Here is a 26,994-nt window from a genome sequence, read left to right on the forward strand (position 1 = left end):
AAAGAATTAGCCACCCTTAAGGCCTTAATTCTTTCCTGGATCAAGTCGAAGGGACCCTCCAACTCGATCAACTCAGATAAGGAGTCGCACCAGTAGGTAGCCGCTCCAGCAACTGCAGCAACAGCCGCTGATGGTTGAAACAAATATCCCGTATGTTGAAACATCTTTCTTTACAGAGTTTCTTCTTATCTATAGGCTCTTTAAACGACAAACTATCCTCAAGCGGGATAGTAGTGCGTTTAGCAAGCGTGGAGATAGCACCATCCACCATGGGGATGGAACCCCCCAACTCCAATTGAGAGTCTGGGACTGGGAACAAATTCTTAAAGGAAGACGAAGGGGAAAAGGAAGAACCAATCCTTTCCAATTCATTCTTAATAATATTCACCATCTTTACAGGAACCGAGAAAGTTTGTGGTACAACCCTGTCCTCGTAGACCTTATCTAATTTAGGAATCAAAGGTTCCTCAGGCAATTTGTGCTCTGGAATCTCTAACGTAGCCAAAACTTCCTTCAACAGAAAGCATAAAAGTTAAATCCTAAATCTAAAGTCTGGTTCCTCAGCAGCTGGAAGTTTAGAGGCAGCAGACTGCTTAGCTGGGCGAGGTAGAGCACTTAAGCCTGCAGACACTGCCGTTTGTAACTGCGCAGTAAAGTCTGTCGGTAAAAGGCCCCCTCTAGATGAAGGATTAGGAGTGCTACAGGAAGCTGCAAGTGTATTAGGAGATGATTGTAGGGTGCGCATCTCCCGGGTCTGAGACTCCTCAGAGGTGGATGGCTCAGTGGTATCAAACATATTAACCTTATTTGACATGATTACTTTATCAAGGCTAGATAGAGAGGGTGAGAGAAGCACACCTTCTCTATCACAGATATCGTTCTTCACTGGACTCTGTATGAGGATACATCTTTATTTACGTGCCTGTTTTCATCTGCCATCGTGTGAGTAGCCTGTATTAAGCTAATGGGGCTAAGTTATAAAAGAAAATTTTAAATCTACACTTAGATCTGTGTTGTGCTTCTCTCACCCTCTCTATCTAGCTTTTCCCATTGGTTGGAACTGTCCCTAAGGAGGAGCAGCAATTACACAGCTCACCAAGAATCGGTTGTTTGTTGAAAAACAGATAATTTTCTGGAAAACCTCTGGAAACTTGGATTACCAAAGGAGGACAGAACTATCACTTGCAAGTTGTACTTATAAGAGGCGGTATTATACAAATGTGCCAGCACACTTATTTTGTTCTGAGAACGATGTATTAGTAAGATTCAAGAAGTTTATTATTACTTGGTCTTTTTACTTATCATCATTATTATTATTATATCTAACTATTAGAGAGAGCAGCGCTTCTTGTATATTTTCACTTTATCAAGGCATATGGAACATAGTTAAGCGGGCAGGTATACAGCGGCCTCCTCACAATATAGACAGGTATTAGACTTAGGTAAAGAGGGAGTATCCTCTAACGCATCAGAATCCTCCATAGCTTGTGCTTACAAAGCAGACTATTGATTAATAAGAAAAAACGGCACCTTTATACTCCCAATGGCTGGTGCACTCCCCACCTCCTATGACCCAGGCAAAACAGAGAAACTGCTTCTTCTCCGGTAAACCACACAGTCAGGAAAGAGGAAATAAGTGTGACCACATCCAGTCACATGTTGCGCAATGCAGGACCGCCCCTGCTATAGCAGCAAAAAAAAGCATCAAGCCTTTCAGGCTGCGCAGCTCACAAAACAAAAGTAAAAACCTGTACGTTCCAATATCTGCCTGAGCCCAAAAACCATCTCACACATCTCGCAGCATAATCAAATAAACGTATGTGATTAATCCCCACTGTTCAATAATCCCCCTCAGGAGATATTAGCCCTTGATTCCTTCTTGCGTTATCATATGTGTAAAAAATTAAACAATCTTACCGGAATCTATGCCATGGAACAGCCTCTCAAGTTTGACAGTCTTGTAGCATCGCTCCTGACATGGACTTGAGTGATGGAAGCAGGCAGTGAAACTTGTCAACACTGATTGCTTAGGAACTGTTAATACGAGTCTGGATTAGTTCGCAGAAAGACTCTCCCTGCATGACTTTTGTCAATGCTGTCACTGAGAGACTGACAACAAGACTACTTAAAACTCCAGTCCCATTTTGAAGGCTAAATACCGTTCATAAGGAACTACTCTGAATCTTCTGACACTTATCTGCCAACCTCCTGTGACAAAAGGCAAAGAATGACTGGGATATAAGGGAAGTAGTGGGAGTATTTCAGTCTTGGGCTGAGGTTTCTTTGCCTCCTCCTGGTGGCCAGGTTCAGTATTTCCCAACAGTAAGGAATGATGCCGTGGACTCTCCTCATATTAAGAAGGAAAGTATAAATTCTGTGTATTTAAAGAATGAGTCCAGCATAACTCACTGTGACATCTACAATTCACAAACATATGAAAATCCTTTGAGTCTTACCATCTGCATATCCTGCGCCTTCAGAATCCTTGTTGAAAGACACTCCATGAGGCATGATACTGTAGTCACGATCTGCTTTGTTAGTAAAAACAATCACGATTGTATCTCCTACTTCTGCTTTTATGACTGGTCCTAAAAGAAATTGGAAACATCCGTTTAAGAGAAATCATTTAAGAGTTTGCAATATTAAGAGGGATAGTAGGTTTCATACCAAGGATTCCAAGATGCTTTTCAGCTTCAGAAGCATGTATCTGGACATTAAAGGTTTCATCAGTGTACTGGGTATAATGAACTTTCCAATATGTACCTCCTATTCTGTCAATTTGCTTTGTAAAAAATATTGCAGAACTAAAAAAACAGAGAATGGCAAAAAACATTTTCATTATTTATGAAGGACATCTATTCAAAACAAATTAAAAAAATTTAATGGGACAATAAATACCTTAGGATAGTTATGTGTAATAAAATGGCTTTGCAATAGACATATTTTTTATTTTGTCTACTTTTCACGTGAATTTAACAAATTTTCAGACCTAGAAATGCACACTACTGGCTTCTCAAGGCTAACCCTGTTACTAATCTTTTACTAATTGACTTAAGATGATAACTGCAAAACAATTCACTTTATCCTAACTTAAAGGGATATAAAAGCCTGTTTCATTGTTGTAATAAAAACACTAAGCTTTTGGTTATACTTTATAAAAATTATTGCAAAATGTATATTTTTTTTCTCTTTCATTGTCCATTACTTCCCATCACAGACCTACAAGGGGGCTGTGGTTTCTACAGGAAGCTTATTTAGCATGATGTCATAAATCTTCTAGAGTAACGTGAGCTGGTTTAGTATTAAGTGAATACTAGATAAACACAGAGTCAGATTTGCGCATTCTCAGAAGAGGACATTTTCTTAAGGGCTGGAGAATTTCTAAGTCCTCATTTTGCAAGAAACAAAGTAAGATTTTTTTACGCAATCTGAGACAGTCATATGTCCCTATTTGCAGGATTTCCCTTAGCCCCTCCCACAAAACATCCAGACACTCCCACAAACTGCCAAGACACACCCACTGACAAACCAGACACACCCACAATGTTGCACATTACCAAGCCCCCTCCTGACATGGCGACGCCCACAAAACAACAATCCTCCACCACCATCAACCTCCTAAGCCCCTAATACCTTGCCACAATTGTTGTGAGGTATATGTGTTGTGATATTTCAGCTATCTCTGTCTGTGTCCTTCAGCTTAGGGACTATGGGCCAATCCTATAAAATTCTCCAGCATGAAGTAAAACATTGCATATTTACTTCTAATTTCACACATAGACTATCAGTACAATAAGTATACTGCATACTTTGAGATAATGCTACCAGCTGATATTTGGCAAGACCAGAAGTGATACTTAGGGGTAGATTTAACAAAGGTCGAGCGGACATGATTCGATGTATCTCGACCTCGTTAAATGACGACAGCATACGCTGTCAGAATTTAACACTGCACAAGCATTTCTGGCGCTTCTTAACTTCCGTTTCAGGCAGACCAGAAACGATGGGGCTCCGAAGCAGCATCCGCTGCTTAATAAATGGAGAAGGCTTCAGCCCATTTGCCAAGTACACTTTGAATTTTGTACATTTTAAAGGGATAGTCTAGTCAAAATTAAACTTTCATGATTCAGATAGAGTATGCGATTTTAAGGAACTTTCTAATTTACTTCTATTATCAATTTGTCTTCGTTCTCTTGGTATCTTTATTTGAAAAAGCAAGAATGAATTCAGCACCTGGGTAGCACTTGCTGATTGGTGGCTATATTTAGACTAGGTGCTGAACCAAAAATGGGCCGGTTCCTACACTTAAATTCTTGCATTTTCAAATAAAGATACCAAGAGAACAAAGACAATTTGATAATAGGAGTAAATAGGAAAGTTGCTTAAAATCGCATGCTCTATCTGAATCATGAAAGTTTAAAAGAATATGAAACACAATTCTAAACAACTTTCCAATTTACTTCTATTATCTAATTTTCTTCATTCTCTTTTTATCTTTGTTGAACAGCATATCTAAATATGCTCAGTATTTATTGATTGGTGGCTGCACATAGATGCCTTGTGTGATTGGCTCACCCATGTGCATTGCTATTTATTTAACAAAATATGCCTAAAGAGTGAAGCAAATTAGATTATAGAAGCAAATTTAAATGTTGTTTAAAATTGTATTCTCTATCTGTATCATGAAAGAACATTTTTGGGTTTCATGTCCCTTTAATTTTGGATAGACTATTCCTTTAAAGGCAAATTAAACACTCTGAGATGGTAATATAAAATGATAAATCGTATATATAAAAACCTCTGCAATATACTTTAATTATTTATTGTGTCCCCTTCTCCTGTAATTCCATGCTGAAGTTGTGAACTTTTCAGTTCCTGATAGAAATTGAAGTGCAGGACACTGTTATATTCCACAGCCATTGGCTGCACACTCTAGTGACCTATTTATAACAGTCCCTAATTGGCCACAGCAGAGAAGGAAACCTAAGTTACAACATGGCAGCTCCCATTGTTTTAAAGACACTAAAACATTTAAACAGCTAATGAAACTTAAAAAAAATGCATCTACATGTTATTCTCTGACTAATATTGTCTTTAAATGCATCATTATATCTAGCATTTGTTTAGTGTTTAATGTCTCTTTAATACAATTTAAACTTTGTATTTTGAAATTATTGGTACACGAAATAAGATTTCTACTGTGTACATTAAATATGATTTTTTTCAGGAATTTTACTGCATACTTTAAATTAGCATTTTCATGTACACTTTGAATTGCAAATTTTAATGTGCACTGATAATAAAAACTGCTTATTTTATTAAAGGAACATGAAACCCAATTTGTTTTCTTTCATGATTAAGATAGAACATACAATTTTAAACACATTTCCATTTTACTTCCATTGTCTAGTTTGCTTTGTTCTCTTGGTATTCTTTGCTGAAAAGCATACCTAGGTAGGCTTAGGAGCAGCATTGCACTACTGTGAGCTAGCTGCTGATTGGTGGCTGCACATATATGCCTTTTTTGCCATTGGCCCAGCTGAAGTGTTCAGGTAGTTCCCAGTAGTACATGGCTGCTCTTTTAACAAAGGATACCAAGTGAATGAAGCAAATTTGATTAAAACGTTGTTTAAAATTGTATGTTCTGTCTGAATCATGAAAGAAACTTTGTTTCATGTCCCTTTAAGCACTATATTATTTGTAGGTGTCTAATAACATACATAATTATAGCGAGATACACGGCTATCGGGGAATAATTTGCCTTTAGGGAATGGACCTTATAGCACTGATTAATTGTTTTAGATAATCTCGCCTGAGCAGAGAACTTCAGAGAATCGGGCCCTGTGTGAGATACTTTCTATGATATTGCCTTACAGAAAACAAGGAATAAGCTATGAATGTATAAATGCTACTTCTATTATTTAATTTGCTTCCTTCTCTTGTTCATTTGCTGAAAGGTTTATCTAGGCAAGCTCAGGAGCGGCAAAGAACCTAGGTTCTAGCTGCTGATTGGTGGCTGAATATATATACAGACTGTCATTGGCTCCCCCATGTGTTCAGTTAGGGCTAGATTTGGAGTTTTGTCAGTAACGACCCGAAAAGCTAACGCCGGCTTTTTTCTGGCCGCACCATAAAAATAACTCTGGTATTGAGAGTCCACATAAAGGCTGCGTTAGGCTCCAAAAAAGGAGCGTAGAGCATATTTAACGCAGCTTCAACTCTCGATACCAGAGTTGCTTACGCAAGCGGCCAGCCTCAAAAACGTGCTCGTGCACGATTCCCCCATAGGAAACAATGGGGCTGTTTGAGCTGAAAAAAAACCTAACACCTGCAAAAAAGCCGCGTTCAGCTCCTAACGCAGCCCCATTGTTTGCTATGCGTAAACACTTCCTACGTCTGCACCTAACACTCTAACATGTACCCCGAGTCTAAACACCCCTAACCTTACACTTATTAACCCCTAATCTGTCGCCCCCGCTATCGCTGACCCCTGCATATTATTTTTAACCCCTAATCTGCCGCTCCGTAAACCGCCGCTACTTACATTATCCCTATGTACCCCTAATCTGCTGCCCCTAACACCGCCGACCCCTATGTTATATTTATTAACCCCTAATCTGCCCCCCACAACGTCGCCTCCACCTGCCTACACTTATTAACCCCTAATCTGCCGAGCGGACCTGAGCGCTACTATAATAAAGTTATTAACCCCTAATCCGCCTCACTAACCCTATAATAAATAGTATTAACCCCTAATCTGCCCTCCCTAACATCGCAGACACCTAACTTCAATTATTAACCCCTAATCTGCCGACCGGAGCTCACCGCTATTCTAATAAATGGATTAACCCCTAAAGCTAAGTCTAACCCTAACACTAACACCCCCCTAAATTAAATATAATTTTAATCTAACGAAATTAATTAACTCTTATTAAATAAATTATTCCTATTTAAAGCTAAATACTTACCTGTAAAATAAATCCTAATATAGCTACAATATAAATTATAATTATATTGTAGCTATTTTAGGATTAATATTTATTTTACAGGCAACTTTGTAATTATTTTAACCAGGTACAATAGCTATTAAATTGTTAATAACTATTTAATAGTTACCTAGTTAAAATAATAACAAAATTACCTGTAAAATAAATCCTAACCTAAGTTACAATTAAACCTAACACTATACTATCATTAAATTAATTAAATAAAATACCTACAATTACCTACAATTAAACCTAACACTACACTATCAATACATTAATTAAATACAATATGTACAAATAACTACAATGAAATAAACTAACTAAAGTACAAAAAATAAAAAAGAACTAAGTTACAAAAAATAAAAACATATTTACAAACATAAGAAAAATATTACAACAATTTTAAACTAATTACACCTACTCTAAGCCCCCTAATAAAATAACAAAGCCCCCCAAAATAAAAAATGCCCTACCCTATTCTAAATTACTAAAGTTCAAAGCTCTTTTACCTTACCAGCCCTGAACAGGGCCCTTTGCGGGGCATGCCCCAAAAAGTTCAGCTCTTTTTCCTGTAAAAAAAAACCATACAATACCCCCCCCCCCAACATTACAACCCACCACCCACATACCCCTAATCTAACCCAAACCCCCCTTAAATAAACCTAACACTAAGCCCCTGAAGATCTTCCTACCTTGTCTTCACCCTGCCAGGTTCACCGATCGGTCCAGAAGAGCTCCTCCGATGTCCTGATCCAAGCCCAAGCGGGGGGCTGAAGATGTCCATGATCCGGTAGAAGTCTTCAGCCAAGCGAGGCAGAAGAGGTCTTCCATCCGATTGTAGTCTTCATCCAAGCGGGGCAGAAGAGGTCTTCCATCCGATTGAAGTCCTCATCCAGGCGGCATCTTCTATCGACATCCATCTGGAGCGGAGCGGCAGCATCCTGAAGACCTCCGACGCGGAACATCCATCCTGGCCGACGACTGAACGACGAATGACGGTTCCTTTAAATGACGTCATCCAAGATGGCTTCCCTCGACGTCCAATCAGCCAATCAGATTGAGCTCGCATTCTATTGGCTGTTCCGATCAGCCAATAGAATGCGAGCTCAATCCGATTGGCTAATTGGATCAGCCAATCGGATTGAACTTGATTCTGATTGGCTGATTCCATCAGCCAATCAGAATATTCCTACCTTAATTCCGATTGGCTGATAGAATCCTATCAGCCAATCGGAATTCGAGGGACGCCATCTTGGATGACGTCATTTAAAGGAACCGTCATTCGTCGTTCAGTCGTCGGCCAGGATGGATGTTCCGCGTCGGAGGTCTTCAGGATGCTGCCGCTCCGCTCCAGATGGATGTCGATAGAAGATGCCGCCTGGATGAAGACTTCAATCGGATGGAAGACCTCTTCTGCCCCGCTTGGATGAAGACTTCAATCGGATGGAAGACCTCTTCTGCCCCGCTTGGATGAAGACTTCTACCGGATCATGGACATCTTCAGCCCCCCGCTTGGGCTTGGATCAGGACATCGGAGGAGCTCTTCTGGACCGATCGGTGAACCTGGCAGGGTGAAGACAAGGTAGGAAGATCTTCAGGGGCTTAGTGTTAGGTTTATTTAAGGGGGGTTTGGGTTAGATTAGGGGTATGTGGGTGGTGGGTTGTAATGTTGGGGGGGGGGGGGGTATTGTATGTTTTTTTTTACATGAAAAAGAGCTGAACTTTTTGGGGCATGCCCCGCAAAGGGCCCTGTTCAGGGCTGGTAAGGTAAAAGAGCTTTGAACTTTAGTAATTTAGAATAGGGTAGGGCATTTTTTATTTTGGGGGGCTTTGTTATTTTATTAGGGGGCTTAGAGTAGGTGTAATTAGTTTAAAATTGTTGTAATATTTTTCTTATGTTTGTAAATATGTTTTTATTTTTTGTAACTTAGTTCTTTTTTATTTTTTGTACTTTAGTTAGTTTATTTCATTGTAGTTATTTGTACATATTGTATTTAATTAATGTATTGATAGTGTAGTGTTAGGTTTAATTGTAGGTAATTGTAGGTATTTTATTTAATTAATTTAATGATAGTATAGTGTTAGGTTTAATTGTAACTTAGGTTAGGATTTATTTTACAGGTAATTTTGTTATTATTTTAACTAGGTAACTATTAAATAGTTATTAACTATTTAATAGCTATTGTACCTGGTTAAAATAATTACAAAGTTGCCTGTAAAATAAATATTAATCCTAAAATAGCTACAATGTAATGATAATTTATATTGTAGCTATATTAGGATTTATTTTACAGGTAAGTATTTAGCTTTAAATAGGAATAATTTATTTAATTAGAGTTAATTAATTTCGTTAGATTAAAATTATATTTAATTTAGGGGGGTGTTAGTGTTAGGGTTAGACTTAGCTTTAGGGGTTAATCCATTTATTAGAATAGCGGTGAGCTCCGGTCGGCAGATTAGGGGTTAATGTTTGAAGTTAGGTGTCGGCGATGTTAGGGAGGGCAGATTAGGGGTTAATACTATTTATTATAGGGTTAGTGAGGCGGATTAGGGGTTAATAACTTTATTATAATAGCGGTGCGGTCCGGTCGGCAGATTAGGGGTTAATAAGTGTAGGCAGGTGGAGGCGACGTTGAGGGCGGCAGATTAGGGGTTAATAAATATAATATAGGGGTCGGCGGTGTTAGGGGCAGCAGATTAGGGGTACATAGCTATAATGTAGGTGGCGGCACTTTGCGGTCGGCAGATTAGGGGTTAATTATTGTAGGTAGCTGGCGGCGACGTTGTGGGGGGCAGGTTAGGGGTTAATAAATATAATACAGGGGTCGGCGGTGTTAGGGGCAGCAGATTAGGGGTACATAAGTATAACGTAGGTGGCGGTCGGCAGATTAGGGGTTAAAAAAATTTAATCGAGTGGCGGCGATGTGGGGGGGCCTCGGTTTAGGGGTACATAGGTAGTTTATGGGTGTTAGTGTACTTTAGAGTACAGTAGTTAAGAGCTTTATGAACCGGCGTTAGCCCAGAAAGCTCTTAACTACTGACTTTTTTCCTGCGGCTGGAGTTTTGTCGTTAGATGTCTAACGCTCACTTCAGACACGACTCTAAATACCGGAGTTAGAAAGATCCCATTGAAAAGATAGGATACGCAATTGACGTAAGGGGATCTGCGGTATGGAAAAGTCGCGGCTGAAAAGTGAGCATTAGACCCTTTTTTGAGTGACTCCAAATACCGGAGTTAGCCTAAAACCAGCGTTAGGAGCCTCTAACGCTGGTTTTCACGGCTAACGCCAAACTCCAAATCTAGGCCTTAGAAACCAGTAGTGCATTGCTGCTCCTTCAAGAATGAAACAAATTTGATAACAGAAGTAAACTGTAAAGTTGTTTCAAATTGTATGTTCTACCTAAATCATGAAAGAAAATGTTTGGGTTTCATGTCCCTTTAAGGCCTGGAGCTTTGTAATCTTCTGTGTTTTTCTGTTCTTTCTTTAAGTAATAAATCATATGAGAACCATTCATCCTGCACTATGATCATTTAAATGATCTTTATTTGGCCTCCACTGCCAACAAATCCTCTGGCTGAAGTGGCAGTTTACTTTCTGCTTTGACACACCAGATATTCAGACTATAAGCTCTCTTTGGAGCAGGGCCAATAAAATCTTCGATTTCTGTTTGGATACCATTGAGTAGGTTTCCACTTTGGCTGCTATGGGTTGGGCAGGGAGAGACATGAATAAAGCTGCTCTGTATATATGTGTATTCAAAGTTTTCAGATACCGAATGCGGAAGAAGGCGGCCACTTTTGCCATTCAGCTATTTTCAGAGACACATTTATTCTTGTGATCTTTGTGTGTTGCAGTTTCACAAGAATAAATTTGGTTCCAAAAATAGCCAAATAAAAACTTTCGGCTAGATTACGAGTTTTGTCGGTAAAGCTGTGTGTTGCTAACGCTCAGTTCCAGCTCACCGCTCACCTACAAACAACGCTGGTATTACAGGTTTTTTTCAACCCGGCGTTAGCCTCTAAAAAGTGAGCGGAGAGCAAAATTTAGCTCCACATCTCACCTCAATACCAGTGTTGCTTACGGTAGCGGTGAGATAGCTAAACGTGCTCGTGCACGATTTCCCCATAGGAATCAATGGGGCAGAATCGGCTGAAAAAAAACCTAACACCTGCAAAAAAGCAGCGTTCAGTTCCTAACGCAGCCCCATTGTTTCCTATGGGGAAATACATTTTATGTCTGCACCTAACACCCTAACATGAACCCCGAGTCTAAACACCCCTAATCTTACACTTATTAACCCCTAATCTGCCGCCCCCGACATCGCCGGCACCTACATTATATTATTAACCCCTAATCTGCCGCTCCGGGCACCGCCGCAACATACATTATACTTATGAACCCCTAATCTGCTGCCCCCAACATCGCCGACACCTACATTATATTTATTAACCCCTAATCTGCCCCCCTAACGTCGCCGCAACTATATTAAATTTATTAACCCCTAATCTGCCGCCGCCACTATAATAAAGTTATTAACCCCTAAACCTAAGTCTAACCCTAACCTAACACCCCCTAACTTAAATATAATTTAAATAAATCTAAATAAATTTACTAGTATTAAATAAATTATTACTATTTAAAACTAAATACTTACCTATAAAATAAACCCTAAGTTAGCTACAATATAACTAATAGTTACATTGTAGCTATCTTAGGGTTTATTTTTATTTTACAGGCAACTTTGTATTTATTTTAACTAGGTACAATAGTTATTAACTATCTAATAACTACCTAGCTAAAATAAAGACAAATTTACCTGTAAAATAAACCCTGACCTAAGTTACAATTACACCTAACACTACACTATAATTAAATTAATTACCTAAACTAACTACAATTAAATTAAATAAACTAAATTACGAGAAAAAAAACACTAAATTACAGAAAAAATTTCCTAATAAAATAAAAAAGCCCCCCAAAATAAAAAACCCCACCCTATAATAAATTACAAATAGCCCTTAAAAGGGCCTTTTGCGGGGCATTGCCCCAAAGTAATCAGCTCTTTTACCTGTAAAAAAAAATACAATACCCCCCCAACATTAAAAACCACCACCCACACACCCAACCCTACTCTAAAACCCACCCAATCCCCCCTTAATAAAACCTAACACTAACCCCCTGAAGATCACCCTACCTTGAGACGTTTTAACCCAGCCGGGCACAAGTGGTCCTCCAGAGGGGCAGAAGTCTTCATCCGATCCGGGCAGAAGAGGACCTCCAGACGGCCAGAAGTCTTCATCCAGACGGCATCTTCTATCTTCATCCATCCGGAGCGGAGCGGGTCCATCTTGAAGCCAGCCGACGCGGAGCATCCATCCAGACCGACGACTACCCGATGAATGATGTTCCTTTAAATTACGTCATCCAAGATGGCGTCCCTTGAATTCCGATTGGCTGATAGGATTCTATCAGCCAATCGGAATTAAGGTAGGAAAAATCCTATTGGCTGATGCAATCAGCCAATAGAATTGAGCTTGCATTCTATTGGCTGATTGGAATAGCCAATAGAATGCAAGCTCAATCCTATTGGCTGATTGCATGAGCCAATAGGATTTTTCCTACCTTAATTCCGATTGGCTGATAGAATCCTATCAGCCAATCGGAATTCAAGGGACGCCATCTTGGATGACGTCATTTAAAGGAACCGTCATTCGTCGGGTAGTCGTCAGTCTGGATGGATGCTCCGCGTCGGCTGGCTTCAAAATGGACCCGCTCCGCTCCGGATGGATGAAGATAGAAGATGCCGCCTGGATGAAGACTTCTGCCCCTCTGGAGGACCACTTGTGCCCGGCTGGGTGAAAACGTCTCAAAGTAGGGTGATCTTCAGGGGGTTAGTGTTAGGTTTTATTAAGGGGGGATTGGGTGGGTTTTAGAGTAGGGTTGGGTGTGTGGGTGGTGGGTTTTAATGTTGGGGGGGTATTGTAATTTTTTTTACAGGTAAAAGAGCTGATTATTTTGGGGTAATGCCCCGCAAAAGGCCCTTTTAAGGGCTATTTGTAATTTAGTATAGGGTAGGGAAATTTTTATTTTGGGGGGCTTTTTTATTTTATTAGGGGAATTAGATTAGGTGTAATTAGTTTAAAAATTTGTAATTATTTTTTTATTTTCTGTAATTTAGAGGGTTTTTTTTCCGTAATTTATTTTATTTTATTGTATTTAATTGTAGTTAGTTTAGGTAATTAATTTAATTATAGTGTAGTGTTAGGTGTAATTGTAACTTAGATTAGGTTTATTTTACAGGTAAATTTGTACTTATTTTAGCTAGGTAGTTATTAAATAGTTAATAACTATTTAATAACTATTGTACCTAGTTAAAATAAATACAAAGTTGCCTGTAAAATAAAAATAAACCCTAAGCTAGCTACAATGTAACTATTAGTTATATTGTAGCTATCTTAGGGTTTATTTTATAGGTAAGTATTTAGTTTTAAATAGGAATAATTTATTTAATTGTAGTAATTTTATTTTGTTTTATTTAAATCATATTTAAGTTAGGGGGTGTTAGGGTTAGGGTTAGACTTAGGTTTAGGGGTTAATAAATTTAGTATAGTGGCGGCGAAGTTGGGGGCGGCAGATTAGGGGTTAATAAATGTAGGTAGGTGTTGGCGATGTTAGGGACGGCAGATTAGGGGTTAATAATATTTAACTAGTGTTTGCAAGGCGAGAGTACGGCGGTTTAGGGGTTAATACATTTATTTAAGTGGCGGCGATGTCCGGTCAGCAGATTAGGGGTTAAAAACTTTATTTAAGTGTTTGCGATGTGGGGGGGATGCTCGGTTTAGGGGTTAATAGGTAGTTTATGGGTGTTAGTGTACTTTATAGCACTTTAGTTAAGAGTTTTATGTTACGGCGTTAGCCCATAAAACTCTTAACTACTGACTTTTAAATGCGGTAGGAGTCTTGACAGGAGAGGGTGTGCCGCTCACTTTCTCCAAGACTCGTAATACCGGCGTTAGGAAAATCCCATAGAAAAGATAGGATACGCAATTGACGTAAGGGGATTTGCGGTATTCTTGAGTCGCGGAAAAAAAGTGAGCGGTACACCTGTACCTGCCAGACTCGTAATACCAGCGGGCGTTAAAAAGCAGCGTTGGGACCTCTCAATGCTGCTTTTTAAGGCTAACGCAAGACTCGTAATCTAGCCGTTTATTTGTTGTTTGCTGTTCTCATGTTGCTTTAACTCTTAGCTCCAACTCAGCATACAGTTGTGTGTACTTCTGCTATTCTTTCCAAGGAATTCCATATTTCCCCATAAAAGGCTAGATTGGCGCACTAACTGTTGTGTGCGAGCGATAATGGGTTTATTGCAGCTCTTTGCGTGTGTCAGAGGTAGCACGCGTATTACAAGTTGAAAGTAAACGCGTTCACTTGAGAACAATTTAATTTAGAGCACGTCAGGATATTGCAACTTTAGACCTCTGGTTAATTGTTACGCTTGATAAAAAAGTTGCACAAAACATCAAAAATACATTTAAAAACTTAAATTATGCTTACCTGATAATTTCCTTTTCTTTAGATGAAAAGAGTCCACAGCTGCATTCATTATTTTTGGGAAATAAGAACCTGGCCACCAGGAGGAGGCAAAGACACCCTAGCCAAAGGCTTAAATACTCCTTCAACTTCCCTCATCCCCCAGTCATTCTGCCAAGGAACATGGAACAGTAGAAGAAATACCCGGTTGAAAAGGTGCCAGAAGAATAAAAAATAAGAGATGAAGAAAAGAAAAGTATCAGGTAAGCATAATTTAAGTTTTACTTCATAAATGGAAAGAGTCCACAGCTGCATTCATTACTTTTGGGAAAACAATACCCAAGTTATAGAGGACACTGAATGCAAAAATGGGAGGGCACAATAGGCGGCCCATTCTGAGGGCACCATGCTTGAAAAAAAAAAAACACAACCCAACCAAACCCCGCTTTGTTGGAGCCGGGCAAAAGAACTAGAAGGAAAAGGCCCCAAGGACACTGACCCACAGATAGTCCAAAAAGCCAAACTAGAGACCGCAAGCAGACTCACTGAGACAACACTCCTCCAGGAGAACCGGCGCCCAGCAGTCGGTCCCCTTACTACTACAGTACCAAAATCCCCAAAAGGGAGAGGACAAGGGTAAGCCAAAGGGATACCCAAAAGGTACAGCAAAATCCATAAAGGAAAAAAAAAACTTCAAAAGGAGGGACAAGTCCACAGAGACCCGATGGATCCCGAGAAGAAGGGGAGATGACGCCCAACCCACAAGGAGCAACCAGGCATCATCAAGGAGAAGAAACATCTCCCAAACATCGTGCAACAGCACCGAAAAAGACAGCTGAAGACAGTCAAACGTCAGAACTCAGAGACTGAGCAAACAGAAAATGAAAAGCAGCAATCTCAGAAAATAAAAATCTGAGTCCAGTAACACGCTGCCATCCGTAGGAAGACAGAGTAAACACTATCCGTAAGGAAGAAGCGGCCAAACAAAATAGCAGACTGCCCATCCAAGACAGAGATTGCCCAAGCTCCAAGACAGAGGACACTCTCCAGACAATCCAGGCCACCAAGCCTACTCACAGATCTCAAAGGGGGAGAGGCACAGAACCTCTAAAAAAGGAAGGTCCACTGTCACCCCCAAGACCTGAAGATGAACAACAGATCTCAGATCCTACACCTAGCTGGACCAGGCCAAGCAACGGCAGATCTGAAAGTAAGGGAACCGAAAGGAACCCCAAGACCGGCCCCCAAAAATGTGGAAGAATCGACACAACCACTTCAACCTAAAGACAAATGAGCAGGCCGTAGACCCAAGGAGATCTAGCAAGGCCACCCGACTAAGTCTCAATGCGGAGCCAGCAAATTCCCAGATGGAATGGAACAACAACTCAAAGAGCAGACTAATCCCTGAACCAGATAAACATCTGTTCCAACCTCCCGAACACAGGAGAAGCCCCTAAAAAGCTAACCACACCTCCGTAAGGAGGACAACGAGCCCATAAGACAGGAAGTTGTAGGAAGAACTGAGAGGACACAAGGCCACGTCACTGACGAAAACAGAAGAACCCCTTAAAACACCATCGTGCTAGCACACATAACAGGCGCAAAAGTGAGAGATGAGCAACCGCAAACCTTCCTTTTGCTAGTCAGGAAAGCCACCATTAGGTCACGTTAGTTGGCTGTCCCAAGGGAACCATATCGTCCGGCACAGGACTAGGCCCAAGGAGCCCCGGCTCTCAATAAATCTGGCCAAGTTGTCAAACAGAACAGCCAGAACAAGGGCTAAGCCCAAGTACCCTGGAAACTGGAACCCCCAGGCCAGTCCTAGGATCATAAGGTCTGATAACATCCCACGGCGGGATCCACAAAGAGAAAACGCAGAGTAAAAGCCTCGACAACCGTAAGATCAGGACAAGAAGCTGGGGCCCCACAACATTCCAGTCACAAAAATCCCTCGTCTGATATCAAAAAACAGACCTCCCAAGGAAAAAATCCAGAATAACCCAGATAACAAGAGCAAGAAGCCCTTCCAAGTCCCGACCCAAAGAAAAGAGACCACCCCTTGCAGGAGCCCAGGGCCATAAAAGGGCACTAGAGATAACAGGCATCCAAACGTCATTAACATGATTGTGCTTGAAAAGTGCGGCCAATCCCCCTAAGGGACACAAGGCGCTGCTTATTTTATCAACTTAGAAAGGCAGAAAGGCTGAGTAGACTTCGCCAAGGATCGAACTAGCAACCCTCAGATTGCTACAGTACAGAGTAGCCACAGAGCATTAGTATGCAGAGCTAGCTGTCCAGCTAGCCACGAGCTCCAGACACAAGGGGAACAGTGAGGACAAGTCACCCGAACAGAGCAACATCAAGCCTCCACATCACCTCAGATTCGAAGTCAGAGGACAGTAAAACATTGGTTTGGATGCCACCTGGATGGCAATACCTGAACCATATGAGTGGACAACCACTAGGACCTCTTCTATCCCAAGAAGGAGATGCAGAGCATTCCCAACACCGGGGAAGGACCCCTAACCGGAGCCCAAAAATACCTCACTGTCTAATGTCCCGAAAAAGAGAACAACCAACTCCCGAAGGGAATCCAAGTCCCCCAAAGGTGACCCATCCACAAGGAGGACAGACAATCGAATAGGTCTCAATGAAGAAGAGAACCACTAAAGGAACAATTTCCCCAGCAACACCGCCCCGAACAGCGGAAAAGAGGCGAAGAACCCTATAATTTTCCCACCACGTGGGAAGGAATACTCTAGGTTCCGAGGGTATTGGAAGCAACAGAGAGTGACACAGCAAAATTCACTGACCCAGTCACCAGAGAGACGGCTATTTAGGACTGAAACAATCCGGAGAGCCGCACGGACCCACAAGTCCTCTTGAGAATGTTTAGCTGAAACTTGTAAAATAACAAGAAACATAAATAACGTTAATAGCACTCAGCACCCCAACCTGATCAGCAAGGTATAATAGGCGCCATGTGTCTGACTAAGCCGCGAGACAGAAGATCTGAACCCAAGCAGGACCAGCCTGCAACCAGGGTCATAACTGCCAAGCTGACTAAATCCACCCTCAGAGAGGGAGGAAAAAAAAAAAAAAAAAACAGACAAACATGGGACTAACGTGTCCCGAACAACTTCCGTAGAAGCAAACAGCGAGTATCGATCCCAGAGAAAGTTCCCGCAGGAAACATAGTATGAAAAAGAAGGATCTCGATAACAAGACTTAAAGGAGATTACTTCATCCCCCCATGTCTAACGAGGTGAGCCATTCGAAGGAAGAGACTGGTGAGTCCCATAACTGAGAAGGATAAGATCCCCAAACAGCTCAAAAACGTGTCTGAGTAGAACACAAAGGCGAGCCAGCCTGTAACGAAAGGCACAACACTCAGGAACAGTTACACCCACAGGGAACTGCGCATACCCACCTGTGGCCGAGACCCGGGGGCAATCGAGCACAAACACAATCGCAAATAAACATCTGGACTTTGTAGACGCGCTAGCACCAAAAGTATGTAAAAGCGAAAACATGACACGACCTTCGGGGGGAACAATACACAAAACTTGGGTTACCCGCATGTGTAGTAGTAGGGAGAGTTAGGGAACTCACCTCCTGGAGGACAGGGCCCCCTGAGGCGGATGGCTCAGCAGTCCCTTGAATCCCAGAGCCCGAGGAACAAGGCGATCTAGAACGGCCTAAAGAACATAACTGGCTGACCTGAGTCAATGGGGCCAATTCGCATTCGTCACAGGACGAAGAATCTGAATCAGAAAGTTGAACAAACTCAACAACAGTATCCTCCATAACTGGATAAAGGATACCAAAAAATGGACTAAATATAAAACAATTTAAACAGCACCTGACACCCACAATGGCTGGGGCACTCACCACCTCCTATGAACCAGACACCAGCGGACTAGAATTCTCCATCGCCACACAGTCAAGAATGCAGAAATGGGAGACCAGAACGTAAACACACTCGGTCACAAGGTGAACCGTACAGTCCAAAAAAAGCGTGCCCGACCGTAAGGTCGCGTCACTTTGAAAGGCTGTTATGTTCCAAAAGCCACGAGCCCAGTTAACACTACACATAAGCAGATTGAATCACATAACAAACATGATTAAACCCACCCCCTGTTCAAAAACCCCCCTCAGGAGATATTAACCCTTGATTCCAAGATACTAAAGGAGTCCCACTGAGACCCTGTATTTTTCATGTGAGTTCATAGGAACAAATGAGTTACAGTACAATCATGAAGTAGTAAAATGAAACAATCTTACCGGAATCTACGCCGTGGAACAGGAACACGGTCCTTCAAGTGTGACGGATAGTAGCCTCGCTTCCGCCATGGACTTGAGAGAAAAAAGCAGGCAGCGAAGTTCAACAACGCCGATTGCTTGTACAGTTGTTAAAATTAGTCGGGATGGTTTCACAAAAAGACTCTTCCTGCATCTCCTGACTCTAACTTTCATCCAAGCCCTCACTGAGAGACTGACAGGATTACTTAAAACTCCCATCCCATGTCGAAGTGTACTACCCTCCATAAGAAATGAAAACAAACTTCTGACACTTCTCTGTCAACCTCCTGGGACGAAAGGCAAAGAATGACTGGGGGATGAGGGAAGTGGGAGGAGTATTTAAGCCTTTGGCTGGGGTGCCTTTGCCTCCTCCTGGCGGCCAGGTTCTTATTTCCCAAAAAGTAATGAATGCAGCTGTGGACTCTTTCCATTTATGAAGAAATGGCTTTAACAAGAGATACGTACATATACATGACTAAAGATAAATATGTATAATAAAGTGTTTTACTGTAAATATTTCACATTTCAATGTTCTTCACATAGGGAAATATGTTCTAAATATTTATTAATAGATATTCATATATACACATTATATATATATATATATATATATATATATATATATATTGTATATATATATATATATTGTAATAATGAGCACTCTCACCTTCATGGCAACTGCAGGGTGCCAGCGGTTAAATATATCAAGTAGAAGAAGGCACTCACTGGTCTTTTCAAGTGTACTGTGTACTTTATTTCAAAAGGTCACTTGTCTGAGGAAGGGGAGTGTTTCCCCGAAACGTCACACTTTTGAAATAAAATACACTTGAAAAGACCAGTGAGTGCCTTCTTCTACTTGAGATATATATATATCTCAAGTAAAGTACAAGAATAAATAGTAAAGAACAATGTAAAATATAATTTTTTTTCAAGTAGGGTTAGCACACTTGAGAAAACACAATCGGGTTTGCTCGCAAGTAAGGATGTTAATTTTTTCCCCCACTTTTCACACTTCATTGAAGTCTATGGGGAAATACGTTAACACGATCACAATATACAAAATTCTGCTTTTTGTGCGCATCAGGTTGGCGCTCTTGCAAAACAGTTTTACTTTCAACTTGTAATATGTGTGCTACTAAACGCGTGAAAAATATTACTTATAGCAAATGTATCTCTTTAGCTGGAGCGCTAAATAGTGTGCCACTTGTAATCTAGCCCAAAGTAAGCTAAGGTCTGCACATCTTTTATATAAATCTGTAATCAGTATCCAGTCCCATCCATATCCTCTTTAAAGGGACATTAAACACTAAATAAATGCTAGATAGAATGATGCAGTCAAAGAAAAGAATAGTCTGAGAATTATATGTAGGTGTATTTTTTAAAGTTTAATAAGATGTTTAAATTTTGACAAAATAAGTGTAAAATGTTAGTGTCAATAAAACAATGGGAGCTGCCATGTTGTAACTTAGGTTACCTTCTCTGCTGTGGCCAATTAGACAGTTATAAATAGGTCACTAGAGTGTGCAGCCAATGGCTGTGTGGAATATAACAGTGTTCTGCACTTTCATTTCTAACAGGAACTGAAAAGTTCACAAATTCAGAATGGAATTAGAGGAAAAGGGGGCAAAATAAATAATAAAAGTATATTCCAAAGTTTTTTTTAAATATATACGATTTAGCATTTTATATTACCATCTCAAAGTGTTTAACATCTGTCATATAACACTGATGCTGTTGTGAAAAACATTTGATAAATTGCCTCCATGTTAGGTGACAGCCTATGAAGACTCGTAGGATGATCACATTTAAAAAAAAAAAAGAACAAAAGGGTAAATGAGGGCTTTGAAGAGAAAACATTAGGAAGAGCTACCGTAATGTTCTGGGTGAACTACAATATGATGGTATGAAGAAGGAACCTAAAAAATCAGATCTCTAGCACAAACATTTTACAAAGATATTTAGGCCTTTAAAAGACTAGGGTAAAATTCTATTCATCTTACACTGCTCCTCTATATAACACTAGCTTCCTTTAGCCTTCATGATACGCCTTAAACATTGCATCTATCCACTCATCTTAGCCTATCATCAAACACTTCTCTAATCTCTCTTCTTCATTCTGCTTCTGCCCAAACACCTCTCAACACCAGCCATCACCACCTCTCACTGTAGCCTACATTGTTAGTCTTGTCCTGCATCTATCCTATGGAATTATCTGCCGTGCTTCCTTAAAGGGACAGTGTACACCATTTTTCATATAACTGTATGTAATGGACACTACTATAAAGAAGAATATGCACAGATACTGATCTTAAAATCCAGTATAAAACCTTTAAAAACTTACTTTAGCACGGTTGATGAAGTAAAACGGGGATACCCACTGAAATGGGCTGAGAACAGACCCCCCTCCCCTGCATATGAAAAGGCCCATTACCCTAACAGGAGCAAGCAGGAATCTATAGACTTAGCTCTACATCTGATAATTTGGGGCTTGGTTAAGAGTCTGAAAATCAATATTAGATGGGCAATATTAATGTATCATTTACAAATATTGTAACATAGGTTACTCTTCTTCACATTCAGAACTCTGCAGTGCAAGATAAAAACCTCTCAAGCTAAAATTTGCCTTTCTACATTTTTTAAGGACATTGCAGTATTGACTAGACTTCTTAGATAATCTTGCCAGACCAGTGAGCTTTACAGAATTGGGCCCTGTGAATCAGAACTTCATGTCCAATATTGTTCTTTAAAATTGCACACATCCCGCAAGCGTGGAAATAAAAATGTTTTTAGGATCATAATTCTGTCGGACAATGAAATGGGTAATGGTCTCCATTTTTCTATTAAGATTTTACTATCTAGAAGAAATTTGGCATAATTTAGCATATACCATAGCCTGGGGTTAGTACTTAAATACAATCCTAAATATTTAATTTGTTCAACCTCTTGAAAGGAATGACTAATAACATGATCTGTGGGACGGTTGATCTATAATAAATCTGATTTCCCTTGATTGACTTTATAGCCTGAAAACGAACCAAATGAAATTATTAGTTCTATTAATACCGGGATACTTTGTGATGTTTTAGATAAAAAGAGTATTAAATCATCTACGTATAGCGATAAAATTAAATTACCGTCTCCCAGCTTAATGTCAGCTAGAGTAAGTCTAACTGCTGAAAGGGGGCACCCTTGTCTAGTCCCTTTTGTTAAAACTATTTTTGTGAAAAGTTGTCAATTTACCAAAAGAAATGAATATGGTGTATTATAAATCAGTTTGGCGAAGTTAAGAAAATTACCTATTAGGCCAAACTGGAATAATGATGTAAACAGATGGTCCCAAATAATTGCGTCAAACGATTTTTCTGCATCCAGTGTTAAAGGGCCAGGTCTAGATCACAAAATGTATCTTTATTCTTAACTTCATTCCAATAATAATTGAGGATCAATAGAACTTTCTGTATATTTTTTGAGGAATTTCTCCCTGGTATGAATTCTGTTTGATCAATATGTATCAAATTATTGATGTATTTTTTTAATCTATCTGCAACTATAGCTGTAAAGAGTTTGTAATCATTATTTAATAATGATATCGGTCTATATGCGTTAGGGTTTTCAAGGTCTTTATCTCTTTTGTATATAAGAGTAACCGTAGAGGCAAGAAAAGAGACTAGATTCTGCGTGGTTCTTAATAAAATACTGATTGAATAAATCTCTTAACATGCCGCCAATTTCATCTTTAAGTATTCTATAAAATTCAGCAGGCATTTGATCCGGCCCTGGGGCTTTATTTAGTTGGGCCTTACCTATAGCTTTCAAAATTTCTTCTTCTCTTATAGGTTGATTTAAATCTAGAAGTTCCTCTGGTGTTATTTGTGGAAGAGACACTTTATTCCACAAATGCTCCTTGGCCTTTTTTTTACAAGGTCCCAACGTATATACTTCCTGAAAATAACAGAATTTATGTTTACCTGATAAATTACTTTCTCCAACGGTGTGTCCGGTCCACGGCGTCATCCTTACTTGTGGGATATTCTCTTCCCCAACAGGAAATGGCAAAGAGCCCAGCAAAGCTGGTCACATAATCCCTCCTAGGCTCCGCCTACCCCAGTCATTCGACCGACGTTAAGGAGGAATATTTGCATAGGAGAAACCATATGATACCGTGGTGACTGTAGTTAAAGAAAATAAATTATCAGACCTGATTAAAAAACCAGGGCGGGCCGTGGACCGGACACACCGTTGGAGAAAGTAATTTATCAGGTAAACATAAATTCTGTTTTCTCCAACATAGGTGTGTCCGGTCCACGGCGTCATCCTTACTTGTGGGAACCAATACCAAAGCTTTAGGACACGGATGAAGGGAGGGAGCAAATCAGGTCACCTAAATGGAAGGCACCACGGCTTGCAAAACCTTTCTCCCAAAAATAGCCTCAGAAGAAGCAAAAGTATCAAACTTGTAAAATTTGGTAAAAGTGTGCAGTGAAGACCAAGTCGCTGCCCTACATATCTGATCAACAGAAGCCTCGTTCTTGAAGGCCCATGTGGAAGCCACAGCCCTAGTGGAATGAGCTGTGATTCTTTCGGGAGGCTGCCGTCCGGCAGTCTCGTAAGCCAATCTGATGATGCTTTTAATCCAAAAAGAGAGAGAGGTAGAAGTTGCTTTTTGACCTCTCCTTTTACCGGAATAAACAACAAACAAGGAAGATGTTTGTCTAAAATCCTTTGTAGCATCTAAATAGAATTTTAGAGCGCGAACAACATCCAAATTGTGCAACAAACGTTCCTTCTTCGAAACTGGTTTCGGACACAGAGAAGGTACGATAATCTCCTGGTTAATGTTTTTGTTAGAAACAACTTTTGGAAGAAAACCAGGTTTAGTACGTAAAACCACCTTATCTGCATGGAACACCAGATAAGGAGGAGAACACTGCAGAGCAGATAATTCTGAAACTCTTCGAGCAGAAGAAATTGCAACCAAAAACAAAACTTTCCAAGATAATAACTTAATATCAACGGAATGTAAGGGTTCAAACGGAACCCCCTGGAGAACTGAAAGAACTAAGTTGAGACTCCAAGGAGGAGTCAAAGGTTTGTAAACAGGCTTGATTCTGACCAGAGCCTGAACAAAGGCTTGAACATCTGGCACAGCTGCCAGCTTTTTGTGAAGTAACACAGACAAGGCAGAAATCTGTCCCTTCAGGGAACTTGCAGATAATCCTTTTTCCAATCCTTCTTGAAGGAAGGATAGAATCTTAGGAATCTTAACCTTGTCCCAAGGGAATCCTTTAGATTCACACCAACAGATATATTTTTTCCAAATTTTGTGGTAAATCTTTCTAGTTACAGGCTTTCTGGCCTGAACAAGAGTATCGATAACAGAATCTGAGAACCCTCGCTTCGATAAGATCAAGCGTTCAATCTCCAAGCAGTCAGCTGGAGTGAGACCAGATTCGGATGTTCGAACGGACCCTGAACAAGAAGGTCTCGTCTCAAAGGTAGCTTCCATGGTGGAGCCGATGACATATTCACCAGATCTGCATACCAAGTCCTGCGTGGCCACGCAGGAGCTATCAAGATCACCGACGCCCTCTCCTGATTGATCCTGGCTACCAGCCTGGGGATGAGAGGAAACGGCGGGAACACATAAGCTAGTTTGAAGGTCCAAGGAGCTACTAGTGCATCCACTAGAGCCGCCTTGGGATCCCTGGATCTGGACCCGTAGCAAGGAACTTTGAAGTTCTGACGAGAGGCCATCAGATCCATGTCTGGAATGCCCCACAGTTGAGTGACTTGGGCAAAGATTTCCGGATGGAGTTCCCACTCCCCCGGATGCAATGTCTGACGACTCAGAAAATCCGCTTCCCAATTTTCCACTCCTGGGATGTGGATAGCAGACAGGTGGCAGGAGTGAGACTCCGCCCATAGAATGATTTTGGTCACTTCTTCCATCGCTAGGGAACTCCTTGTTCCCCCCTGATGGTTGATGTACGCAACAGTTGTCATGTTGTCTGATTGAAACCGTATGAACTTGGCCCTCGCTAGCTGAGGCCAAGCCTTGAGAGCATTGAATATCGCTCTCAGTTCCAGAATATTTATCGGTAGAAGAGATTCTTCCCGAGACCAAAGACCCTGAGCTTTCAGGGATCCCCAGACCGCGCCCCAGCCCATCAGACTGGCGTCGGTCGTGACAATGACCCACTCTGGTCTGCGGAAGGTCATCCCTTGTGACAGGTTGTCCAGGGACAGCCACCAACGGAGTGAGTCTCTGGTCCTCTGATTTACTTGTATCTTCGGAGACAAGTCTGTATAGTCCCCATTCCACTGACTGAGCATGCACAGTTGTAATGGTCTTAGATGAATGCGCGCAAAAGGAACTATGTCCATTGCCGCTACCATCAAACCTATCACTTCCATGCACTGCGCTATGGAAGGAAGAGGAACGGAATGAAGTATCCGACAAGAGTCTAGAAGTTTTGTTTTTCTGGCTTCTGTCAGAAAAATCCTCATTTCTAAGGAGTCTATTATTGTTCCCAAGAAGGGAACCCTTGTTGACGGAGATAGAGAACTCTTTTCCACGTTCACTTTCCATCCGTGAGATCTGAGAAAGGCCAGGACAATGTCCGTGTGAGCCTTTGCTTGAGGAAGGGACGACGCTTGAATCAGAATGTCGTCCAAGTAAGGTACTACGGCAATGCCCCTTGGTCTTAGCACAGCTAGAAGGGACCCTAGTACCTTTGTGAATGCCTGTACAACGGCAAAGAGAATGACTGGGGTAGGCGGAGCCTAGGAGGGATTATGTGACCAGCTTTGCTGGGCTCTTTGCCATTTCCTGTTGGGGAAGAGAATATCCCACAAGTAAGGATGACGCCGTGGACCGGACACACCTATGTTGGAGAAATATTACTCATCTTATCTCACTTGACGTAGTGAATCTTATATCCCCTTTTTTGATACTAGTTATATATTTTTTTTCACCCTTCCCACCCTTAATGATTTTTGATAAAAATTTTGCTGACCTCCCGTAATGACTAGAGAAGAAAGCATTCATTCTCATATCCTGTTTTGCTGCTTTTATTTTTAAGAATCCATCTCTTTCTTTTTTTAGCTTTCACATAACCGGCCCAAGTAATATCATTAGGGTTATTAATATAAAGTGTATGCTTATTTTTTAGCTGATTTTGCCAGTTGTATATCCCTTTCCAATATTTTTCCCCCCACTTAACTAAATAAGCCTTTATTTCACCCCGAAGAACCGCTTTAGCAGCTTCCCAGAAAATTTCAATCTTATGGTAGTAATTTTTATTTTCTACGTGATATTGTTTCCATTTTTGTACTAGAAATCTGTTAAAATCTATATCTTGTAGAAGGTATATGGGGAAATAAAAATTATTAACCCCTGACTTCCGTTGTCAAATACCATCTATAGATAAACCAACTATTGCATGATCAGAGATCACTATGTCATGGATCATGGGGCATAAGTCAAGAGACAACATTGATTCATTTATTAAAAAAAGATCTTTTCGGGACAACGCTTTACGAGTCTTAGACTCACAGGTAAAGCTTCTTATATCTGGATTTTTAATTCACCATATATCATATAAATTCAGTTTATTGTGGAAAGCAGTGAATAATTTTTCTTCAGGTTTTTACCTATAGGGGCATTACCAGTTCTAATTCTATCTATCACTGGAGCAGTTGTCATATTAATACCGCCAGCAATAATCAAATTCTTATTTATATACGGAAAAAGTTTAAATATATATTTTATCCCAAAACCCCAGGTCTAATTCATTTGGGCCATATAAATTACATATAACTAATGATGTGTCTCCATATTCTAGTTCCACTATAATATATCTACCCCCCGGATCCCGTTCCTGGGTTAAAATCGCATAGCTAAAAAATTTTGAAAATAACAATGCTATACCTCTCTTGCGCTTCGGGCCAGGGGCAGATAATATCTCCCCTACCCATTTACATTTAAGTTTATCAATCTCATCATCCTGCAAGTGGGTCTTCTGTAGGAGAGCGATATCTGGGTTATTTTTTTATTTATTTTTAATAGTTTCAGAATTATGCTCCTCTTCGCTGGAAAGGTTATTGCCCCTACATTCCAAGATAAAATATTAACCATCTCCCTAAGTCTTAAAACAGACAATGAAGAGAAAAAA

General features: G+C 40.5%; 1 protein-coding gene across 1 annotated transcript in view; it reads right to left on the reverse strand.

Moving 5' to 3' along the window:
* Positions 1 to 26,994, reverse strand: part of HEPHL1 (hephaestin like 1) — a 387,436-nt gene that overhangs the window by 144,535 nt on the left and 215,907 nt on the right. The window contains exons 7-8 of the mRNA XM_053708616.1: positions 2,668 to 2,804; positions 2,457 to 2,588 (exon numbers count right to left, since the gene is read on the reverse strand). Coding sequence (XP_053564591.1) covers positions 2,457 to 2,588; positions 2,668 to 2,804 — 269 coding nt within the window. The remainder of the gene's footprint in view (positions 1 to 2,456; positions 2,589 to 2,667; positions 2,805 to 26,994) is intronic.

This window comes from Bombina bombina, chromosome 3 (genome assembly GCF_027579735.1).
Source record: "Bombina bombina isolate aBomBom1 chromosome 3, aBomBom1.pri, whole genome shotgun sequence".
Taxonomy (NCBI): domain Eukaryota; kingdom Metazoa; phylum Chordata; class Amphibia; order Anura; family Bombinatoridae; genus Bombina; species Bombina bombina.